This window comes from Otolemur garnettii, unplaced genomic scaffold (assembly GCF_000181295.1).
Source record: "Otolemur garnettii isolate 467f Iridium unplaced genomic scaffold, OtoGar3 scaffold00021, whole genome shotgun sequence".
Taxonomy (NCBI): domain Eukaryota; kingdom Metazoa; phylum Chordata; class Mammalia; order Primates; family Galagidae; genus Otolemur; species Otolemur garnettii.
This window is the reverse complement of record NW_003852416.1, coordinates 20189975-20211093: the sequence shown is the minus strand read 5'-3', so window position 1 is coordinate 20211093 and position 21119 is coordinate 20189975. Positions and strand designations below refer to the sequence as shown.

At 45.8% G+C, this 21119-nt stretch overlaps 2 protein-coding genes across 8 annotated transcripts in view; one reads left to right on the top strand and one right to left on the bottom strand.

Annotated features, from left to right (window-relative positions):
* The first annotated feature begins 550 nt into the window (after nt 1–550).
* Nucleotides 551–5254, top strand: WNT8B (Wnt family member 8B). Its single transcript, XM_012803543.2, has 6 exons — nt 551–555; nt 1042–1075; nt 1791–1929; nt 3071–3196; nt 3923–4065; nt 4251–5254. Exons 1-6 carry the CDS (start codon nt 551–553, stop codon nt 4794–4796), a joined length of 993 nt encoding a protein of 330 aa, XP_012658997.1. The 3' UTR covers nt 4797–5254.
* A 3343-nt stretch (nt 5255–8597) lies between these two features.
* The window catches only part of SEC31B (SEC31 homolog B, COPII coat complex component), a 31725-nt gene continuing 19203 nt past the window's right edge, over nt 8598–21119 (bottom strand). For 5 of the 7 annotated variants that reach the window (XM_023511723.1, XM_023511722.1, XM_023511728.1 and 2 more), the window contains 15 exons: nt 19024–19098; nt 18662–18760; nt 18219–18318; nt 16987–17165; nt 16659–16785; nt 16163–16308; nt 15182–15355; nt 14507–14668; nt 12640–12817; nt 11941–12255; nt 11631–11689; nt 11180–11326; nt 10776–10886; nt 9954–10025; nt 8598–9734 (listed from right to left, as the gene is read on the bottom strand). In XM_023511723.1, the coding sequence (XP_023367491.1) occupies nt 9555–9734; nt 9954–10025; nt 10776–10886; nt 11180–11326; nt 11631–11689; nt 11941–12255; nt 12640–12817; nt 14507–14668; nt 15182–15355; nt 16163–16308; nt 16659–16785; nt 16987–17165; nt 18219–18318; nt 18662–18760; nt 19024–19098 (2124 nt within the window). In that variant the 3' untranslated portion in view covers nt 8598–9554. The remainder of the gene's footprint in view (nt 9735–9953; nt 10026–10775; nt 10887–11179; nt 11327–11630; nt 11690–11940; nt 12256–12639; nt 12818–14506; nt 14669–15181; nt 15356–16162; nt 16309–16658; nt 16786–16986; nt 17166–18218; nt 18319–18661; nt 18761–19023; nt 19099–21119) is intronic. The other 2 variants (XM_023511725.1, XM_023511726.1) reach the window with 2 other exon arrangements.

Genomic DNA, 21119 nt, shown 5'->3' with positions numbered 1-21119 from the left:
CAGCTCTATATTACTTCCCTGTTGTTACATAATTAGAATTATGCAGCATGTATTTTTTGGAGATTGGCTTTAATCACTCAATATATTTTCCTTGAGGTTCATCCAAATTCTCAATTGCATTTAGCAAGAGTCCATATCTTTTTCTTTTTTTTTTGGCTCAGCATCCATAATTGCATGACATTCCTTTTTTTCTATTGCTGAGTAATGGACGTACCACAGGTCTTTAAAACATTCACCATAGTTTCCAATTTGGGGCTAAAGCATCCAGGTATGATGAGCATCTGAGTATAAATTTATTTTTTTTTAGTTAAAAAATTATTTTTAGATATTTGCAGCAACTCGGACCTGAATACAAAATTCTCTGGGATGAACACCCAAAAGTGTAACTGCTAAGTCATGTGGCATATCTATTTGTAGTTTTAAAAGAAATAGTGAAACCATTTTCCAGACTCAGACTGTATATGTTTGGAATTTAATAGTGACTCAATCCCCAGAAAGATATTCCACTGTTTATCTCTTCTTGATTAGAGAACTATCCTTCTAAAATCCCATGGAGTAAGACAAACCTGGATTTGAACATGCTTCCTCAGTTATTAACTGGGTGAACTTGGACATATAGTTAACTTTTCTTGAGTCTCAGATTTCCTGTTTGCAAAATAGAGGTAATAATACCTGAGACAGTAAGGATTTAACAAGATCCATATGTAAAATGCTGAGAGAAGAGCATCTGCACACAGTTGTGAGTTAATGCTAGCTCTCTCTCTACCCCATGGCAAGATAATGATCAATATTATATCCAAGTTTTTTATGATGTGGGGAATTTTAACTAACTTTAAAAATTCAAGGTAATCATACTACTTTTATTCATATTCTTTTTTACTATATGTTTAGTAGGTTTTGTGCATAATGTTTCCTTGGTGAAATTAGTTACCCTTTCTTTGTATCAATTATATTTGCTGAAGTAATCTTTATAACTCTTGGAAGCAGAAACAAGTTGGTGTGTCTCTCTGTTATACTTTGTGGTTTTTCCCCCCCTTCTAGGTCAGTGAACAATTTCCTGATGACTGGTCCAAAGGTAAGACAAAATTTCTTTCATTAATATGGATTTCACTTGTTGATCAAAGACCATACATATTTCTTTTCATTGTATCCACATCTTTTTTATGCTATATGTATTATAGATAGAAAAACTGAGGCTTAGAGAGGGTTAGAGACACACCCTAAACCACACAGCAGACTAATGTCAGCACCAAGATAAGAACTCAGGAGCACTGATTCTAAATTTATGGCCAGATTCATAGACGTCAACAGCCTTCTCAGTGCCAGGGTGAGATGCAATGTCCCATCTTTACACTATGGGGATTGTACTATAGGATCTTTACATGGAGGGACAGTTTCGGCTCCAAAATGTTGTTTTCTAAGATAATAATGGAATAAGAATAGGTGTAATTTCTTGACTTACGTAATTTGGTCTCATCTTTGGAGAGGCAGTAGATTGAATAAAGGATTGTGGAAACAAGAATCTGAGAAAACTGAGTTTCATTCCTGCTATTTGTCAGCTGTGGGACCTTACACAAATTACTTTACCTTTCTGACCCTCAGTTTCCTAATCTATAAAATGGTGCCTGTTTTGCAAAGTTATTTGTGATGTTAAACGAGATGGCATGTTTAAAGTGCTTATTCTGTCTTTATTTTGGGCTGGGAGGTTGGGCGGGAAGAGAGGTGCTTGACCAAGTTAGAGCAAATGTCTCCTAAATTCAGTCCAAATTTTGACCTCTGTGTCCCTGCAGGCTTACCTGATCTACTCCAGCAGTGTGGCAGCTGGTGCTCAGAGTGGTATTGAAGAATGTAAATATCAGTTTGCCTGGGACCGCTGGAACTGCCCTGAGAGAGCCCTGCAGCTGTCCAGCCATGGCGGGCTTCGCAGTGGTAAGAAAAACCTGTGCTACAGCTCCCTGGGCCCCTGGTCACAGGTTAGAGCCCCTGACCCTAGGGATGGCCCTCTGACACCTCTCCACCCTTATTTTTTACCTGCTGTCTTCTCTCTGGTCATCTCCTGAGGTCTTTTTTCCTTTTTTTTTTTTTTTTCTTTTTTGAGACAGAGCCTCAAGCTGTCCCCCTGGTTAGAGTGCTGTGACATCAAAGCTCACAGCAACCTCCTACTCCTGGGTTCAAGTGAGTCTCCTGCCTCAGCCTCCCAAGCTGGGACCACAGGCGCCCGCCACAACGCCCAGCCATGTTGTGGTTGCAGCCGTCATTGTTGTTTTGGTGGGCCCGGGCTGGATTCGAACCCGCCACCTTAGGTGTATGTGGCTGGCGCCCTAGCCACCCAAGCCATAGGCGCTGAGCCATCTTTTTTCCCTTTTCATCTCCTCTTTCATATTTATAGAGGTTGTTTTCTTTCTTCCCTGACACTGTCACTGCTCAACAAATGGACCTTTCCACACCCCCAATCCCATACCATCCTTGGCCTCCCATCTGGCTAAAAGTTTCTTCACAATATAAGTAACATCGGAAGGTAGGGGGTCATAATCCCTGTATCTCTTAGCCCCTTCCTTCAGCAGGCTCAGCAGAGAGGTACTGGGCAAGTGGAAACTGACTTGCAGACTAGATTTCTATAGAGAACATAGAGCGGCCATGCCAATAAGAGAAAGAACTGCCAATTAGAGGTTTTTTTACAAGACCAGCTGCACATGCTTCTTAGGCTCCAGTGCTCCAAAAGGAAGTAGGAATGGGTTCTCTATAACCCAGCCTTCAGATTCATCTTCTTCCTGATTTCTTCCTCAGGCTCTTTTCCATCTAAATCCTTTCCAGTCATGTATGTCAACAATAACCTACTCACCTAGTCATAAAATGTGTGGCCTGAAGAGACAGGAAGGAAGAATAGGGAGGGTTAAGGCCAAGGAGGTAGCAGACCCTGGAAGATGCTGAAACACATTTTAAAGATAGGGAAGTAGGATGGAACTGGGAAAGGAAGGCATAATGATGTTATTAAGGGACGTAGCATGATTGATATTTCTTCCAGCTACAACACTTACCTCTAACTCTCCAGATGTTTGGTTCTTTCCAGCTAACCGAGAGACAGCATTTGTACATGCCATCAGTTCTGCTGGAGTCATGTACACTCTAACTAGAAACTGCAGCCTTGGAGATTTTGATAACTGCGGCTGTGATGACTCCCGCAATGGGCAACTAGGTGAGTAGTAATGTGGCGATGGGTAGGACAGGCCAGCTAAATTCACTTAAAGAATGACAGTGTGGTGGGTAGCCTGGTGGGGTGAAGTAAAGTTGTGTACTTCTTAATATGAGTAAAGCATGCTGAAGATGGGCGAACCAATTTGAACCCAAACCCTACAGAGACAAACCAGACTAAACGTAGTTTGGGAACCTCTTCTCCCATTGAGTGGTTTCCTTAATTTACAAATAACAACAATTATAAAGGAGCAAGACTCTGGAGACTCCATCCTCTGTTCCTTCTCTGGGCCCGCATACTTTCTATTCTTCACCTACCTTGCTGTCTCCTATCCTCTGTGCCCTACCGATGAATTTCCACCTTGGTTGCTCCATATTATTTCAATTGCACCAGTCTTTCCCTCTCAGTCTTTGTCCAGACCTCAATCGCCGGCAGGACACGTGCACCATTGCGTAGAGCACCATAAGCGAGAAGCGCTCTCGCACCTTGAGAGAATCCATTCAGCAACTACTTACGTCATGAAGCTCTGAGCAGGGGATTGGCTGAGGGTGGAAGAGGGGTGCAAATGTGATAAAAACAAACGTAGACTGAAACTAATCCAGACGCTGGGCATCCGCCCAACTTTAATCCTCTCCTATACTGGACCCCCCAACCCAATTAGAAACAGCGGGCCAGGAGACTTCGCGGCCTCCTGCTGGATGACCTTTTCTCCTCCTGCACTTTTTCCAGGGGGCCAGGGCTGGCTGTGGGGAGGCTGCAGTGATAACGTGGGCTTCGGAGAGGCGATTTCCAAGCAGTTCGTTGATGCTCTGGAAACAGGACAGGATGCACGGGCAGCCATGAACCTGCACAACAACGAGGCTGGCCGCAAGGTGAGTCTGTTCACTGCCAGCCCCAGGTGCGGACTACTCTTCAGATCATTTGACAGATGGGAAAATGAGTTAACTAACGGGCTGGTCAATTAGTCGGCCAGCCCAGCTAGACGCCTCACAGTCCCTCGGGGGCGGGGGCTGGCCTCACGCTGAATCCCGGGCCTGACTCCTAGCTTTCTCCCCAGGCGGTGAAGGGCACCATGAAGCGCACGTGCAAGTGCCACGGCGTGTCTGGCAGCTGCACCACGCAGACCTGCTGGCTGCAGCTGCCCGAGTTCCGCGAGGTGGGCGCGCACCTGAAGGAGAAGTACCACGCGGCGCTCAAGGTGGACCTGCTGCAGGGAGCTGGCAACAGCGCGGCTGGCCGCGGCGCCATCGCCGACACCTTCCGCTCCATCTCCACCCGAGAGCTGGTGCACCTGGAGGACTCCCCAGATTACTGCCTGGAGAACAAAACGCTGGGTCTGCTGGGCACCGAAGGCCGAGAGTGCCTGCGGCGCGGGCGAGCCCTGGGCCGCTGGGAGCGCCGCAGCTGCCGCCGGCTGTGCGGGGACTGTGGGCTGGCGGTGGAAGAGCGCCGCGCGGAGACCGTGTCTAGCTGCAACTGCAAGTTCCACTGGTGTTGCGCTGTCCGCTGCGAGCAGTGCCGCCGGCGAGTCACCAAGTACTTCTGTAGTCGGGCAGAGCGGCCGCGGGGAGGCGCTGCGCACAAACCCGGGAGAAAACCCTAAGGGTCTCCTCTCCTGCCTCCTTTTCCTATTTGTTCTTGGCTTCTTTTAGAGACCCCAGTAATAGAAGAACCTCGGGAATGGGGCCCCCGCGTTCCCAAGCCCAGGTATCCTGTGACTGAGAGACTCTGCAGTCTCTCCAGAGCTTGTCACTTTGCAACCTGTCTTCCCCAATTTTTCTGCAGTCTGAGTCTTCCTCACAGCCCACACTTAGGTCTCAGAACTCTGTTTTAGGATTTTGAACCATTGATCTTTCCTGGACTAGGATGAGAATAAGTGTTCCCCTCCCCCCCCCATAGGTGCCCCGAAAGCCGGCCATCAGTCTATGGAGTGTTAGGAACTGGAAGAACTTTCTCAAACATGAGGGCCCAGGTAAAACCATGCTTTTCTTTCACCGATTGTCTGCTCCCGGGTCTCACCATAGCTGCCTTTCCCTTCTGCACAGCCCCTCTTGTATTCTGATTCCCTGCTGTTGCCAGACTCCCCAGGAATCTCTAATGCTTTTTCTTTCTTCTTCCTTTCCCTTCTTTCCCTGAAGAGAAACTGAGGACACTGGCCTGAGAAAAAGCACATTTAGAGGGGGTGTTCCTAGAGGCAGAGGTTGAAGATGGCAGAAGAGGGAACCCTAAGTGCTGACTTGAATACCAAGGATGCTACTCATCCTTGTGATACCACATCACTAATGGACTTTACCAGTGGGGCAATAACCTTCACAGACAATCACCCAAGGCAATCCAGACATATATCCCAAAGGCCTAGAAACTATGTATGGGTAGATTACCAGTCATATCTTATCCTTTCACGTTTCACTTATTTCCTCCTAGCAACAAACTATCGCTTCTCTTTCCCCAAAGGATCTTTGTTCCTCTGAGTCAAGACTGAGGTAAATAAAGCCAATTTCCCATTCAGACTGTGGTCTAAAGGCAGGGCATAAGAAAAGAAATGAGGGACCTTCCACTAACCTGATTTCTCAAACAGGCAGGATTCAGGGCATTGAATATTCAATAAATAAACTTCCTGCAATGAAACTGTTGCTAATAGGAAGTTCAGCACCTTGAACTTTAATTTATTGCAGTTATTGTGATATGTTCCCTTTTTACCAGGTACTGAACTGATTCTTGAAGATACTGATTCTTGAAGGGTGGGTAGAAGATATAACCCCTAGACTCTCTCCTCCCTCCCAGCTTGGTAGGATATAATTTTCTCTAGATTCTTGCTTCCCTGATGGCCTAAGTAGTTATCTTGACTTAACTGAGGCTAATCTGTCAAGGATTAGTAAATCATCTATACAAATATTCCACTAATAGTAGCTAAGAGCTTGTAGCTTGTGGTGCTTGAATCTTCTGGTTTTATTCTCAGAAAGGAGCAGTACAGCAGGGACTTTTTTATAAAATAAGGCAAGTCCTTGGGGAGGGAACAGTCATCATCTAATAGACTTTGAAGCCCAAGGAACTTCCAGCTTCCTTGCACTAGGCCAGTTGGGGGTCTGGGCACCAGCAGTTCTCCTGAAGCAGAACTGGTCAGTAATGAGACATCTTCAACCCTCCTCTCCCAGAGTAGGAGAAAGCACAGAAATGTGGCTCCAAGTGGGTAAAAAAAGGCCTAGACCATAAGAGCTGATTATAAGAGTGGAAAGTCTCCCATATTCCAAACTGAGACATGGCAAATGGTCAGACCCCAAGCCCGTGGCTTTATCCCTATATGTCATCTGGTCCTACCAACACATACTGAGCAGAGAGGTTCCCCTTCCTGACCAGGGAATATAGTTCCCTTCAGGGTCTCTGAGTGTTTTATCTCTACTAGTGAAAGGCCCTTTGCTCCTTCTCTCACCTTCTCTCGTGGACTTTGAATCTTCCAGCTCACCTTCTTCCTTTATCAAGCAGAAGCAAATACTAACCTAGGTGTCCCACTTGGCAGAATTATTGATAATGTACAGGAAGTCTGGCAAGGTAGCTAGAAAATACAAAAGTACAATGCTAAATTCTCCAGAAGGCTGTCAGCATAAACATAGAAGAACCATTGTGCTTCATATTCGGTAATTCCAGGTCAGTACTCTAAACATGTCATGCTGCCAGAAAGTCCTTTCATAGGTTATTGTTTTATATCCCTAAATGGATATGACTCATACTAGATTCATTTAAGTTCTATAAAGAAAACATGATTGAGCTACCTTAGATCTGTATTGCTTTTCCCCCCTCGTGCATTATCCATTCATATATTGTTCATTCAACAATGACTAAAGTGAGACAGTGGTGAGCAGCACACCAACATCTCCGCGTTCATGGAGGTAAGGTTCTCATCCTGTGTTCAGTTGTGAGGGCTATGCTGCCTTTACAAAGGGGACAACTCCAAGACTGTTGCTTAGGAAGACATCTTTGAGGTCAGCTAGTCAAATCTTTTGTTTTATAGATTTAAACAGATGCTGAGAAAGATGACTGGCTTGTTCCTCCAACTAGTAAGTTACTAAGGGCTAAGTACTGGAACACAGTTCCCCTCCCTCCTCTGTGTGCTCTCCAGGAGCCCATCTGTCTCCCTTAGAGGACAGAAGCAGAGGGAGGTCCTGAGAAGTGACAAGGACACTGGTTGGGGTGGGCAAAACACTGATTCCTTCCTGTCTCTGGCCTGTGAGCATACACACAGGCAGTCCTTTCTTTTCTTGAAAAGAATCCCAGCTTCAACTGGCCTTAGCAGCAGGTTGGGGCAAAGACAGAGACAGGGTCATCCTCGGCGCTGGTGGTGCTGCTGGTGGTGGGAGGGGAGGGCAGGCCAGGGCACTTGCCTATTGTGGATCTGGATTGGATGCTTCCACTCATTCATTTCCTTTTAATTAACCCGCATTCCTGGAGGAGAAATATTTATGTTGGCTCCCATAGAGGCAATCCTCAGACTGGAAAGAAGGGGGAAGAAAGCCCATCTTAACAAAACAATATCCCTAAAGAGCTCAAGAAGAGAAAATAGGGGAACAAAATGCTATTAAAATAGCCTTCTACCCCCACTGGAGTCAATGAAAACTTCATTTCACATGCTAATCCGCCACTCCGCCCCCTTCTCTTCTCACAACACCTTTTCCGAAAGTGTTTGGGAAAAGTCTTCGCAGTCAGTACACAGCTCCCTGCAGCTCAGACTTCTCCTTGTGTTAGTTCAGGGCCCCAAGTGGGGCTCTCGCTCCAGCAGCGGCTTTTTTCTCCCCCCCTTTAATTTAAACAAAGACTTCGGAGTTCATCAACCTCCCACTGAAATTCACAGCTGCTGAACAAACTAATCCCCTCTCCCAGCCTTTCTTCCCTTCAATGGGCTCTTGGCTTCAAAGACACTTTGGGAAAGGACTTTGCTGGGGCTCACACTGCTTCATCAATAGAAGTTAGTGCAAGTATTATCTGAAGAGCAAGTGGCTTTACAAACAAATACTGCCTAACAATCCCTCCCTCCCAAACACACACATCTAGCCTGCAGACATGATGGGATCTACAACAGGATTAGAGCTACTACCCCCTGGCTTCACACCCAGTCCCTTTGTGCAGCTGAGCTCAGCCCTGAAGTGGTATGGGGGAAACCCTGGAGCTGAGTCAGGCACGGATGAAGACACACACACACATACTCAGCAGACTGGCCACAAATGCTGCCAGGAGAGACTCTTGCAGCCTAATTCAGTGGAATGGATACCTTCCTTCAACTCTCTTGATGTCTTCTCTCTTGCCAAGCGTCTCCCCTGCTTTACTAGGGTGCAGGAAGCAAGAACAAAGAGGATTAGAAAGAGGTAATGGCAAAATAGGGCCCAGAGGAGACAATGATTGGGACATGATGGAAGAAAACAAATCCAAGTGCCTTTATTGCACCATTAAGTATATCTGTGAATCAAATGCAAAGCAGCAAATGAAAATACAACCAGGGAAAGGAGCCTTGAGACTTGTGGCTGAGAGAAAGACCCCAACCCTTGAGGAGCAGTGCTGGAAGAGAAGACTTCATTAATATGGCTCCTGTTCCAGAACTGGGCTTATTATAATCACAGGATGAATAATCTAGGGCCTTGGGCCAGGGCTGAAACATAAGTGGAGTCAAGGACCATTCCCCACAGGCTGTGGTCCCTCTGCTTCTATCTAATAGCCTAAGGCAGCCTCCAGCAAAAGACAGTTCACCACTTTTACTTTTTACCTAACCTAGCCCATCCTTAATGCTGGCAGATGAGACCAAAGTTTCCTCTCTTGGTTCTGCTAGCACCTATCCCTCATGTCTATCACTTGCTCAAAGGGTGATAGCAGTCAGCTCTACCCCAGCCCCTGGGCTACAGAGAAATATGGACTGAAAATGTGAGTCAGAGGCAGGGAGAAGGTAAGGTCAGGATCATAAACCACAGAAAGGAAAAACGAAAGACCATAAGGTAGGTTACAGTGGAGATAGACTTGGAAATAATGATCCTGTTCACTGTGTCACAGGCCACTTAAACAGAATAACCTGGGGGGAGGAGATATCCTGCCCTAGGTTCTGTTAGAGTGCAGCATTAGGGAAAGTGAAGAATTGACTCAATACCCTGCTTCCGGGGCTGAGAGAGTCTGGGATAGATCCTAGAGGGCCAAGCATAAAGAGGTAAAAAGCCGGCACTCAACTGGTTTGGAGCTAATCCTATAGCATCATATGTCTTCCTGCCAGCAAGTGAAGAGGACTGGAGAAAATAAATAGAATCTGTTCCAAAATTCCCCCTTTTCTGCAGGGCAGATTTATATAATAGCAGAAGTGGCCTCCTGGCAAGACAGGCTGGCTGGTTTAGATCTGCATCTTATGAGCGATGTTGAGGACAGCCTTCAGGACAGGCATGAAGCTGGATACTTCACTGAAGCTGCTGCAGCCTGCCACCTGGGCATGCACTGTGAGGCCCTGCTCAAAGCTTCCTGCATCCACACATCGGGCAACCTCATGGAGCCCATCCAGGACATGAGGTGAGAGCTGTGAAGAGATTGACTCTTGCTTAGCAAGCCCAACCCAGACTTTATTCTGGCAGCATAGAAGGGATAAGAGGATTCAAGTCCTGAAGGCTAGTCCAGTATGTACTTTATAGGGACCCAGGATGATGAGAACTATGGGAAGAAAAGATATTGGGCTTCCTTTGGCCATGGGGATGGCAGAGAGGCAAGAGGCAGAGGGAACACATCTAGCTGTACTTACTGTCCCCTCGCAGAGCTTCTCATATAGATATTCTAGACGCTGGGCTGCCTCATCCAGCTTCCTTTTTGTCTTCTACAGGGAGAAAAATTGATTTTTTAAAAAACAGGGTCTTGCCCTGTTGCCCATGCTAGAGTGCTGTGGTGTCATTGTAGCTCACTCAAACTTTAGGGCTTAAGTGATCCTCCTTGGCTCAGTCACCTTAGTAGCTGGGACTACATATTTGTACCACTATGCCTGGCTAAGTTTTTTATTTTTTATAGAGATGGGGGGGGGGATGTCTCACTATTGTGCAGGTTGGTCTCGAACTCCTAGCCTCAATCAATAATCCTTCCTCTATCTCCCAAAGTGCTAGGATTATAGGCATGAGCTACTGTGCCTAGCCCCAAGAAATAGATTCTGATCCTAGCCCCTAAATCTAACACTACAAAGGGTTATAAAGAATCACAATATATTAGAGCTAGATTGGCTAAGGTTTCTTGCTCCATTTCATAGAGGAGGAAATGACCCAAAGAGCATAAGTGACCTGCTCAAGCTGACACAGCCAGCAAATGGACTACAGGCTTCCTCACTACTGGTTTTACCCTCCTTCTAAGACTTTCTGCTGCCTTTAAGTTTTGATGCTATTGGGTCCTGCTACGAAGGAGCTGGACTTCAGACCAGAATGTCAGTCTCCCCTCTACTCCTCATGGACATAAAATAAATACAAGATACAGACAGCATGCTTAGGGACAGTGAGAAAAGAGTCACACAAGGAACTGGTTGAGGGGTCCTAGACCCAGCAACGGGCACAAGAGGGGCATCGTGGGGAAGGTTCAGACTTACTAAGTCAGTGGCAGACAAGGCGCAGCGCTGGAGCAGTGCCTCAAAGCTGGTCTTCAAGGATTGATGCTCTGGGGGCAGCTCTTTCCTTTCCACCTTCTCAGGTGGCAGTTGCTGACAGAGGCAGGAGAAAGACAGGGAATCTCAACTTCTCATGGCTTCTCTAAGGACTATTCCTCAGTGACTCAGAATCACTCTGTTCCCATCAGGGAAGAACAGATTTGAGGGGAGGAGCACCCTCCCTGCTTCTCTGCAGTAAGGATACCCGGTACCCGATCCAGTTTTCTTCAGCTTAGAGACTGCCTCTACCTTGAAGAATGAGGCCCATTTAACATGCTCCCTACTTTTCTACAACCAAGGAGGGGTGACAGATTTCCCAGGGGAGGAGAACACATTGTCTCTGTCACCTGCAAGCTGAATTCTCCTGGGGCTCCTGGGGGAGCTTGACCCACACTGGAGACAGGGGACTGTGAGGGCAGGATTCCTTGTAGCTCAGGGCTAAGGCTCATAACTGGAGCAGTAATTGGTGCTGGAGGCATAAATGTCTCTGGCAGCTAAAGGGAGAGAAATAAAGGCACACGAGTCTATAAGCTAAGAGACTACATAGGCCTTAGTTTTGGGGAGTGATAGAAATTAATAGTGAATAAGGAGACAGAAGAATGAGAGGGAAACTGGGAAATGGGAAGACTGGTATGTGTATGTAAGAGGGAAAGAAGTAGGTGCTGAGGGCAGAAGAGTGAGTGGGAGAAGAGCAAGGACAGCCCAAGGCAGGGAAGGGCTGACTGAATTCTGTCAAGAACTAGAATGTGGGTGACTAGGTGAATATACGAGAGAGTGGGTCAAGAAAGACATAGGGACCTTTTTCCTTTGGAGGTTTCCCTTGGGGGCTGGAGCATCTTTCCAGGAATCTTGAGGTGCTGCAGAGTAACAAGGTAAGAGGTTTTCAGGGGCATGGACAGGAACATTGGAAATTTTTCTTCTGAAGGCTAGAAAAATTATTTTAGTTGGAGTCCGCAATACCTCCCTCTGCAGACCAGCCATACTCCCAGTTACTCTCCAACCAAGGGGTCCCACTTCACTGAGGAAAAAAACTCCTGAGGTAAGAGTGGAGAGGGGAGGAAAAGGAGGAAGCAACCCAGAAGAGGAAAGCCATGGAAGGAAGACTGACCTGGATGGTGAGTCAAGATAGCAGTGGCTGGGAGGGTGCTAAAGCATGGAACAGCTGGTCCTCTGGGAGGGTATGCCACGGGGAAGCTGGCAGGAGGGCCTGGTGGCTGGGAGACCATGGGGCTGGGACCTAGTGGTCTCATGGGAAGCAGAGGAAGCAGTCTAGAAGTTTCAGGCAGGGAGGGAGAGCCAGGCTGCATGATGTCTAGGGATGCCATGGATGGAGGAGGGTCAGGAAAAGGCCATGTTCCAAGGAATCCCACAGGGTTAGGAGCTTGAGCTCTTTGCCCTCCTAACAGCTGCGGCTGAGATAGAGCTGAAGTAGAACAGAGTCATAGAGCACATATGGGAGGAATAGGACAGCAATTTAAAAACCTAATAATAATAAATGATTAACACATGTTTATAGAGATTTATAATTTATCATACAAAGTGGGGCAAGAACTGTGGAAATATTGACTTTTAACTATATTCCTTAACTTGCAAAACAATTCTGTAGCATTGAAATAACCAACTACTTTAGTATTAAAATTTGGCAAAGATACAAAGTCAGTAAGTGATAGAATTAGGAATTCAGACTTAAACTTCTAAGCCCTCTCACTAGACAGACATACTGCCTCCCAAATCCATGGTGGCCATGACAATTGCTTTCCTGAGACATATGTGTTCTGTTCAGACAAATCTTTAGTCACTTACTTACCAGGTCTTGTCCTAGGGTCCAAAGGTAAAGGCTGGGATACTTGAGGCCCAGGTACCCTGTAGTCACTTATAGTCTGCATCCTAGAACCCTGATAAGGATTAGGATGGGAAGGTCTCAAGGACGTCACTAGGGATGATTGAGATGTGAAAAGACTTGGCTTTGGAGATGGAGTTGGAACCTGTGAAGAAACGAAACAGTCAGCTCCTGGAAAGGAGAAAGGAAAGTAAGTAATTGGAAAGAGAAAAACAGGGCTGTACCCATAGTTCAGTGGGTAGGGTGCTGGCCACATACACCAGGGTAGGCAGGTTCGAACACAGCCTGGGCCAGCTAAAACAACAAGGACAACTGCAATGACAACTGCGACAACAACAACAAAAAAAGCTAAGCATTGCGGCAAGTGCCTACAGTTCCAGCTACTTGGGATGCTAAGGCAAGAGAATTGCTTAAGCCCAAGAGTTTGAGGTTGCTGTGAGCTCCTCAGTGCTATGACACCATGGCACTCTACCCAGGGTGACAGCTTGAGACTCTGTCTCAAAAAAAAAAAAAAGAAAGAAAAAGAAAAGACAAAAACAATAGAGAAAATTAAGAAAAACTATATTTTAGAAAAGAAATCAATAAAATTGATAAACCATTTATAAATATTAATAAAGATAAAATAAGAGAAGATATAAGTCATCAATAGCAGAGACAACATAGGGAATATTACAACAGACCCTGAAGCCATTGAAAGGATAATAAAGGAATACAATTAATATGAATAATTTTACATTCATAAATTTTACTTAGCATAAACGAACCATCTCTCAAGAACCACAAATTATGAAAACTCAGCCAAAGTAAAAGAAGACTTTGGTAGTCCTGTAACTTAAAAAAAATTGAATTTGTAATTAAAAATATTCCAAAAAAGAGTCACTGGAGAATTTTACCAGTGACTCTCTTTAATTTCAAAGAATTAACACAAAAGTTTACACAATTTCTTCCAGAAAATAGAAACATTTCCTAACTCATTTTATGAGGCCAACATTACCCTAAAACTAACACCAAAGACAGGATAACATAAAACTGTAGCTCAATATTTCTCATGAACTTAGATATAAAAATCCTCAACAAAATTTTAGCAAAACAAATCTAACAATGTATACAAAAATAATACTCTACAACCAAGTGAAATTTATTGCAGGTCATATAAGGCTGGTCCAATATACATATATTTAAAAATCGATCAATACCATACAAGCAAGCTAAAGAAGGAAAATCATATCATCCTAGAACGTGATACAAAAAAAAACATCTGACAAAATTCAACACTCATTCGTGATCCAATACACTTACATTCTGTGTATGTATTATTCCTGGTGCTTGAAACAGTCTTTACCTACCCAATTCCTTTGCTTCAATAACTTTTAACAATCAAGATTCAGATCAAACATCATGCTCATTCTGAAATATTCCTTGAACTACCCCCTTTTGCTCCCCACACACAGAGTAAAATGCTTTCTTCTACCTGATCTCACAGCAGCTTGTCACACCCTAATCATGGCATTTATGAATTTTACTATAGTTATTTTTCACATATCTGTCTTTCTACTGGACTAGGAGTGACTTGAGGGCAAGGATCAGGATTTGTGTACCTTTATGTCCTTAAGAGTCTAGTAGTTATTCAACAAACAAGTTACCAGAAAAACAACTGACTCTATTCCATGAAGTCAAGAATTTTCATCAGTTATTTTCACTAATATATTCCAAGTGCTTAGAACCATGCCTGGCACATAAGTATTTTGAATGAATGAACAAATGAATTAACAAATAACTTATTCTTTTTTCTTTCTTGGTGCATACTTAGATGAATAAACAAACAAGGTCTTACCTGGTGAGAAGGCTGGGATCCCAATCTGTGAGATAATGTCTCTTTAGAGTTGGGGGTAGCTCCCACAACAATCCGGGGGAAGGGAAAAGAGGGAGGCTGCTGGCCCAAGACAGCAGAACCTTGGGCATGAAAAAGCCGATCTCTCAGCTGCTGTACTGGTAGCTATGAGTTGTGATAAGGAAGGGGTGTGTTAAGTAAATAAAAACAATCAAACATCCTTTCTTACAAGCCTGGCTCCAGACAACAGTCAAACTTCAGGGGGCCCTCTATATTCTAGCCGCCTTAAATGACTCCAAGTTTCCTAATCCCTAGTCCCTAGCAAACACTTGCATACCTCTCTCCTTCTTGCTGTTCTTTCTGCCTAGAATGTCCTACATCTGCTGGTAAGCTACTTTTCTTTGAATGTCCAGCTCAGCTGTTTTAACCATCAGGAAGCCCTCTTTGACCTCTCCAGGGAAAATCAGCCCCTTCCCTAGAGTCCCACAGCACTTAGTATAAGTTTCTTTTTAGCACTAAAAGTTATTGACATCTGATTGTTCCCCAGTAGAATGTGACCTGCATGAGGAATTAGATTTTATCTATCTTAGCAGCTTCAGCATTGGCATGGTTCCTGGAAGTGCTCGGTGTTAGTTGATTGAATAAAGTGGTTTTCTCTCTCCACATGGCCCCACTCACCTGAGCACAGTCACTGGGTAGAAAGTTCATGGCAGTTGCCAGGCTGCCCTGTGCTGCCAGGTGGCTGACATACTGAGTGACCCTGTGGGTTGTGGCAGGGCCTGGGTTCACCCCACTACGACCTTGTAGTAGCTCCAAGCTTCTGTTAAGGACCATCACCTTCTCCATCAGGTCCTACAGGACCAAAGATGAGAGTGGTAATGCTCTCTTTAAATCACATCCTGCCTTCTAAGTCTGGGCAGGTCACCCAGGGATTTCCTATGGGCAGAGGGCACGTGGCTGTACCCGGGAAAAGTCAGCAGATGATGAAATACAAGAGTTGTGACAGAGAAAGGCTCTGGCCTCACCTCCCAAGCCATTAAGACTGGATTCAACTGGGCTTGTTTTGGTCTCAGATTCTTGACATATCTGCATTCTTTTCCTTTCTATACCCTTCCTGCTAGTACATTATCAACCATAGACCCTGTTATACTAATTGTTTCTACCATGACTTTTTTTTTTTGCAGTTTTTGGCCAAGGCCAGGTTCGAACCTGCTAACTCTGGTATATGGGGCCCAGGGCCCTATTCCTTTGAGCCACAGGCGCTGCCCTCTAGTGTAAATTTGGTCTCACCATTAGTATATGACCCATTAGGCTCTGGTTACCTGCAGAGCACCTGGTAGTTTAGATCCACACAAATGTTTGCAGCAGCCATTAGAAGGGCCAAGCTCACAATTCCTCAAATATTGAATAAACTTGTTTACTCAAACCCCAAATGGGAAAAAATTTTGAAGGTACTACCTAAGCAGCTGCTTCTTAGTTTCCCCTGAGGGAAGGAGGTAATATCTCACCTTTGAGTGAAGACTCCATACAATGGGGCCTTCACTCTTCCCTAACACCTTGGCTCTGGTCTGTAACCAGAAGACTAGCCTCTGATATCTCTGCTTATCTCCACTGCTAGCTTCTCTTAAGGGCCTTGTATACCCTGCAGAGGAGGGGTACCTGCAGAGCCATGGGGGATAAAGCCTGGGGGCATTTTGCCCAGGACTCTACCAGCCGCTCCACACTCCCTGAGCACACGTAACACAGTCTGGCTTCAGAGATTAATGCGCTGCTGCCCTCCTGCTCCATGCGAGTTCCCAGTATGTCTGCAGAAAGAAGAAAACTTCATTAGTGGCACAGCTGTTCTTTTCCTGTTTGTAACAGGTGGAGGACACTGACCTGTGAGACAAGTAGCTAGAGTGGCTTTAAGACAACACTGAGGTTCATCCTATTCTACAACTGAAGGGCAAAGCGCTTGCCTCATGATGTGACAAGGCAAAGTAAAACAGAACAATAAATGATCTTCACTAAAAGCATGAGCATGTGCTACAGTCTCTTAACACAGGTTGAGCCAGGCCGCAGCCCTGCCCATAAGGCCTGGCCTCCTGGAGCTCAGGCTGCTCCTTTGCCTCCTGCTTATAAGTCTCCACTGACTCGAGGCTGGAGCCACACCTACCACAGAGCTCAGGGAATCTCTCTGGGCTGGAGTATGTCAGCAGTAAGGCCAGTGCCTCTCTCCAGTTCTTCAGGCTACAGGCACACACCATGTCCTTCCAATTTTTTTGTACAACATACGCCAGAAGCTGTAATGGGCAGAGAGGGAAGAAGGCCATCAGCCCTCCAGCCAGTATGGGCAGTAGGAGTCACACATAGGCTTCCTGTTAGACCAGTGAGTAGGGGCTGATGGTGGAGTATGGGAAGTTAGAAGAGAGAGAGAAACAGGTAGATACTCCCTGACAAGGTCCCAGTAATTCCCTCTCTTCTCTTGTACAACAGGCAGTTACCGGGGAGATTTTGGTTTTTCTCTTGGCCAAGTAGTGCTTCTGGGTTTGCTTCAGCATATCTGTTCCTGCAACTTGGGCCAGGATGATAGCATCAGCAAAGCGCTCTTCCTTGAGACACAGCTCCACAGCAGGGCCCAGTTCCCCAAGCAGGAGAGCCTGGCTCAGGAGTCCATCAGCGTCTGTAGGGGAGTCAGCCCCTCCACATTAGCCTGCCCTCAGACCCTAGTTTCCTGTCCCCTGAAGGGCTCACAGCACACCCCTGTATCCTATATCACTGAGCCTGCCTTGCTTCAAACACAACCCTCAAGTATCAATGCTTGGCAATAAAGTCCCACGGGTGCCCAGGTCTAGTAATAACTAAAGACAGGGAGGTAACTCATGTAGCAGTATCACAAGTGTGATGTGTTCTTTTTTTTTTTTTTTTTTTTTTTTAGAGACAGTCTCACTTTATCGCCCTTGGTAGAGTGCCATGGTGTCACAGCTCACAGTAACCTCCAACTCCTAGGCTTAGGCGATTCTCTTGCCTCAACCTCCTGAGTAGCTGGGACTACAGGCGCTGGCCAGAACGCCCAGCTATTTTTTCTGTTGCATTTGGCTGGGGCTGGGTTCAAACCTACCACCCTTGGTATGTGAGGCTGGTGCCCTACCCACTGAGCCATAGGCACCACCCAGTGTGATGTGTTCTTGGTCACCATGGGCAGAGTCACATTCCTTGGAGTAAGAAGACAAGGATAGGAAAAAAGCTCTTGGTACAAGGACTTCCATAGGAAGGACCCGTACATCAAAATCTCCAACCAGATAGGGTTCTAACTGGTAAGAGACCCACCCAGCACTTGAGGTAGTGGAAAGGGGGATAAGAAAGGAATGTCTCAAGTTCACAAACTTTGGGCCCACCTATTCCTGAGCAGAGTTTTTCTTGCTTAGGATCAGGGTACCTGGCTCAGCGCCTATAGCTCAACCGGCTAAGGTGCCAGCCACGTACACCTAAGGTGGTGGGTTCGAATCCCCAGCCCGGACCCGCCAAACAACAATGACGGCTTCAACCAAAAAAATAGCTGGGCGTTGTGGCGGGCGCCTGTGGTCCCAGCTACTTGGGAGGCAGAGGCAGGAGACTCGCTTGAGCCCAGGAGTTGGAGGTTGCTGTGAGCTGTAATGCCACGGCACTCTACCCAGGGGGACAGCTTGAGGCTCTGTCTCAAAAAAAAAAAAAAAAAAAAAGAGGATCAGGGTACCTTCTGTGATGGGGATCTCCCACGGAGTCATGTTTTGAGGGACCAGCCCATCAAAAAAGGCTGAGGAAGCAGAGGCTTCCCCTGTAGTGTGTTTGGAGGCCTGTACAAAGAAAGATAGAAGACTACTTAGGAAATAAACAGAATACAGGCAGAGAGCTGGCTCTCTGAGAGCACAACTATTTTGCCTTTAGTGCATATAACTGACAGAATAACCAGGTAAAGTTTAGGAAGGGCCCTAGTTCATGGTTAAGATGAAGATCACTTCCAGCTCAAAAGCTTATGGACTCTGTGTCTCACTCCGGTTCCATCAGAGTGTGGAGTATGAAGATTTCAGCATAAGCTGAGCATTTACTGAGAGCAAGCAAAGGGCCAGGAAGAGGAAAACACCCTGAAGGCAAGTCTCCTATGCTATCTAGGTAAAGCTGAGTGGGCTCCTAACACACCTGGCTGTAGAAAGCCTGTTGTCTATTACCGTTGAGGTCACTTCCCTTGGGCTGAGGGCTCTCACCTAGCCCCAAGTCACTCTTCAACCATGTGGCTACCTGCAGAGAAAGATTTACGAGTACCACTCTTTCAGAATAAAGTCAAACAAGCATTGCATGCTCTACTTATTTCCACACCCTACCAACTGGAATCCCAAGATCCTTAATATATTTTCCTGAGAAAAAGCCTAATTCCAGGAGGAAAAATGCTCAGATATGCAATAACTAAACCCTGGAAGAGGTATTCTGGGATGGGTTTCTTCTGGCACAATTCTCTTGTTCTCTGCAATAAGTACATGTTTATGATATAAAAAGCAGCTTACCTTATTCTGCAGTTCATCTTTACTGTATCCTAAAAGCTTTAGGAATTTAATTCTGGAGTCTTGTTCTAAGGTCACCTAAGAAACCACAGAACATAGAAAGTCTCCATGAAATGAACATGAATAACCCCTGTCATGCACCAAGCTGGCTATCTGTGCCAGTCTATCCTCAGATATAGTTCATCTTACCAGAAGTGCCCTCAGCAGTACAATGTCACCTCTCCTTTTCCTCCCCAGATTTGATTTATTGCTGGGTGTGGGTAGTGTTAACATAACCCCACATCCCTTCTGCATGAGAATTTGACCTTACCAGGATTCTGCAAGAATAAAATGTTAGATATTTCTAGGCAACATTGTTTGTGATTGGTGAATTGCATTTGGACTGGAACTATGTAAACTAAATAATTTGTGTGGATACCACACTATGTTTCCCTAATTGCAATGATTCTTATAACTGAACGGATTTCTTGCATGGATTCTGGAAAGTATGTTTTTGCAGCTGGCACAAGAGATATTGGCTTTTGTGTGTAAGAAGCTTCTAAGTCAAGGCAACTTACACACCTGCTGATATATATCTCATCTCCTTGCTCCTGAGCTGTCTTGTGAGGTGCTGAAAAGAACTCTGGATTGCTGCATGGACTATTGAAAGGACCCCCATGGAAGAGGACTGCCTGTCCTTGGCCCATATCCTTCTGAGGAAACCAATGCCAAATGTAGCCTACAGTAGCCTGTGAGTTTCAATGTTTGATTGAGAAGACCTCGGTAGAAGATACATGGATAAAATAAAGTTAGCCTCCTAGTCACTGTCTCAGACACTGAGGAGAGAGCCTTACTGAGAGAATTCATGGTTCAGGGTGAAATAAATCAAGGCCTAGGCCAGCTAGCCAAGATTAGAGGTAACTATCCCAAACTCTAAGGAGCAGGCCTTACCTCTTAATCTTGGTTAGCTGGCATAGGCCTTGATTTATTCCACCCTGAACCATGAATTCTCAGCACGATCTTTCTCTCAGTGTCTCTGAGCCCTCAGCTCCTTTGTGCTCTTGGAAATGTTCATCTATGCTCGACTCTAGGAACCATCAGGATGGACAGCTCTTGGGTGGCTTTTTTTTTGAGACAGAGCCTCAAGCTGTCCCCCTGGGCAGAGTGCCGTGGCATTACAACTCACAGCAACCTCCAACTCCTGGGCTCAAGCGAGTCTCTTGCCTCCGCCTCCCAAGTAGCTGGGACCACAGGTGCCCGCCACAACACCCGGCTATTTTTCGGTTTGCAGCCCTCATTGTTGTTTGGCGGGCCCAGGCTGGATTCGAACCCGCCACCTTAGGTGTATGTGGCTGGCGCCTTAGCCACTCGAGCCACAGGCACTGAGCCTTTTTTTTTTTTTTAAATTGCAGTTTGGCCAGGGCCAGGTTCGAACCCACCACCCTCGGTATATGGGGCTGGTGCCCTACTCACTGAGCCACAGGCCTGCCCCTCTTGGGTGGCTTTTAAACCAGACTCCCTCTCTTCCATAGGTACTGCTGTCTCTTTTGTTTGGTAGTGTAAAGGCTGAACTCCTGACCACTCTCTGTATTCTCTTTCCCACCTCACCACTCCTGGACATTCCTGGAGATTGTATCTTGCTTATAACAGGGGTATCTTTTCTTTCTTTCTTTTCATCTTCTTTTTTTTTTTTTTTGACAGAGTTTTGCTCTATCATCCAGACTAGAGTGCCACGTCAGCCTAGCTCTCAGCAACTTCCAACTCCTGGGCTCAAGCAATCTTCCTGCTTTAGCCTCAGGAGTATCTGGGACTATAGGCACCCGCCACATTAGCCCTGGCTGATTTTTCTATTTTTCGTAGAGATGGAGTCTCACTTTGCCTAGAGCCTGGTTTTGAACTCCTGAGCTAAAATGATCCTCCCACCACAGCCTCCCTGAGTGCTAGGATTATAAATGTGAGCTACTGCGACTAGCCAGAAAGCATCATTTCTTTCTCTTTTCTTTCCACATCTTTCTTTTTTTTTTTTTTTTTTTTGACAGAGCCTCAAGCTATCCCCCTGGGTAGAGCGCCATGGCATCATGCTCACAGCAACCTCCAACTCCTGGGCTCAAGCGAGTCTC